At 36.5% G+C, this 2,526-nt stretch overlaps 1 protein-coding gene across 1 annotated transcript in view; it reads left to right on the forward strand.

Moving 5' to 3' along the window:
* Positions 1-2,121: 2,121 nt before the first annotated feature.
* The window catches only part of CCDC14 (coiled-coil domain containing 14), a 34,837-nt gene continuing 34,432 nt past the window's right edge, over positions 2,122-2,526 (forward strand). The window contains 1 exon segment of the mRNA XM_012730454.1: positions 2,122-2,130. Within this exon segment, the coding sequence (XP_012585908.1) occupies positions 2,122-2,130 (9 nt within the window).

Genomic DNA, 2,526 nt, shown 5'->3' on the forward strand with positions numbered 1-2,526 from the left:
CTTTATCGCTACTTTTGTGTGAGAAAATGTTTTCCCAATTAGTGATCTTTCTGTTTGTTTTTAGTAATGTCTCTTTTGCTGTACAGAATGAGCTGTGGAGCATTTAAGTGGCTGTCAGCCTCAGTGCACCAAAGAAGTGCAACCACAGGTTGGTTCACATGTTTATTTAACAAATAACTTTAAAATCCCTACATGGTACTCAAAATTAGAGCTAGTCCACCAAACAAAAAGGGGTCCCTGCTTTAATAAAGGTAAAATTCTACTGAAAAGACATAAGTGAAAAGAGGTATTATAGTATACAGGCACACAACCTTGTTTTCAGGAATAGAACAGAATGTTTGCTGCTGCTTGTCAGAAGTATAACAAAGAGGTGGGTGGACATTATTGCTGCATTGCCCTCATGGAATTTAAACTTTCCATTTTCCCCGAATCTTTCTTTCTCAAAAAAGAAAAACACCGGTTTCATTCATAGCAGGAGTATAAGGGATGAGATACACACAAACACACATGTATAGACATATATACACACGCACACTATGTAGTATACATGTGTGTATAGTATATATAATGTATTATATATATATATATATATATATAGTAATTGTAATAAAGTAAAAACGAGCATCAACTAACAACTATAAACCAGAGACATTCTCCCGCGGAGGAGAGGGGAACAGGATCAAAACTGGGGGGTGGGAAGAGCACACATGACTATGGTGACAGCACATGGGTGAAGTGGTGGTGGGAAGTCCACGGGAATTACAACTGAGATGGGAAAATATACAAAATGAAGAACGATATAAAAAATATATATATATAATTTTAAAAAAATTAAAAATCCAAAAAAAACCCCAAATCTTTTTTCTTTCTCCTCTTTTGAGAGGCAGATATAAAGCTGAAATATCCAAAAACAATTATATGTGGGAAAAATGATAAAGTTACCAGGCATGCACAGGGAAAGAGGCATGTTTAGGAACCACCAAGAAGACATTTCAGTTTACACCCCACAGGCTGGTTTTTGATAGAGAGGGCTTACATCAATTTGTTGTTTTATTTTTAATAACAATAAAACAAAAACAATAACAAACAGCAAACCCTTCAGATAGGAGAGAATCTGATTTCTAGTGTTACCATGTCATCTAATGCCATGTTATCATTCAAGTGCCCAGTTATTAATAAAAAAAATCACCAGACATACCAAAAAAAAAAAAAAAGGTAAGTATGGCCCATTCAACAGAGAAAAATAAATCAGCTAAAATTGTCCCTGAGAAAATCTGATGGCCTATCTATGAGACAAAGCTTTAAAACAAATGCCTTAATCAAAGAAATAAAAACTTGTGGACTGTGAAGAAAATGATGTCTGAGAAAAAAATATATCAATAAAGAGAACCCTAAAATGACATTCTGCAGCCATCTGAGAAGGTAGAAGAATCACAGAAACAGAGTCGAAAGTCGGGGGAGGGAGGAGACAGGACAGTAGGGAACTGGAAAGAGGCAGCAACATGTGACATAGTTCCTGTTTGAACTGCAGATAAATGAAAGACAATGTTAATGTAGATATTAAGAAAAAACTTATGTGACCCTAAAACATTGTATAGTATTGCTGTAAGATACTGGGTTGTCTAAAATTTTGGACATTTTTTTCTATGTATTTCAAAAGGTCTAAAAGGGAATGAATGCTCCAAATTTATGGGATAGTGAGCAATTTTTATTTCTTGCTTATTTAATCTTTCTAAAACAAGCATGCACTAGGGAAAGTCAAGTTTTTAAAGTTAAGATAACGTAGAAAAAACCCTACAATCTCAGGGGAATCTGTTCTAAATTTATAGAAAAGGGATGACAATAGAGGGGAAATGTTCTCAGTCTAGTCTTATTCAGAGCTAGATCTATTAAATAACCAGTAACCTAGGAATTAGCTGACTTAATATACTGGTGGCGGATTTTAGTGCCTAGGTTTTCATTTCAATTGTAATTAAAGCTTTCAAAAGGTTGCCTTTTTCCCATTAAAACAAGTGGGATCTGCTAGATTATTTAACCTATCCCTGACTGATTTAAAAACATTAACCCAAAATTTAACGAATGCCTCTAAGACTTATGATTCCTCATTCTAATTAGTGCAGCATGCCAATGGTAATGCTGTGTCTTATTAACCTCCACCAGAGAAGACAACTATGCATGAAAGTAAAACTAAAATTCCAGCTAGTGAGCATCGTTCGGAGATCACAGTCATAACGAATTCCTTTAAAACTGTCACCAGCATTACACCAAGATAACATGGCCAAAGACTGATTATTCACAACCAGTTAACACAAAACTCCGAATGAAAAAGAGCAAAAGCCCCAGAGCTGAGTGCAATTCCTTATGAAACTTATCCATCTTCTACCCCAGTCCCTTCCTGGTGGGTCTTTTTCTATACAACTGACGCAACCAGCCTTCCTCCTCCACCAGAAGCCTCCAAACAGGACAGCGAACGAAGTTCTTTCCGGAAAGTAGGGACCTGGCCCCGCCCCCTGCCGCCCCGCCCCC

The sequence above is a fragment of the Condylura cristata genome, unplaced genomic scaffold, assembly GCF_000260355.1.
Source record: "Condylura cristata isolate star-nosed mole 26May11 unplaced genomic scaffold, ConCri1.0 scaffold00003, whole genome shotgun sequence".
NCBI lineage: Eukaryota > Metazoa > Chordata > Mammalia > Eulipotyphla > Talpidae > Condylura > Condylura cristata.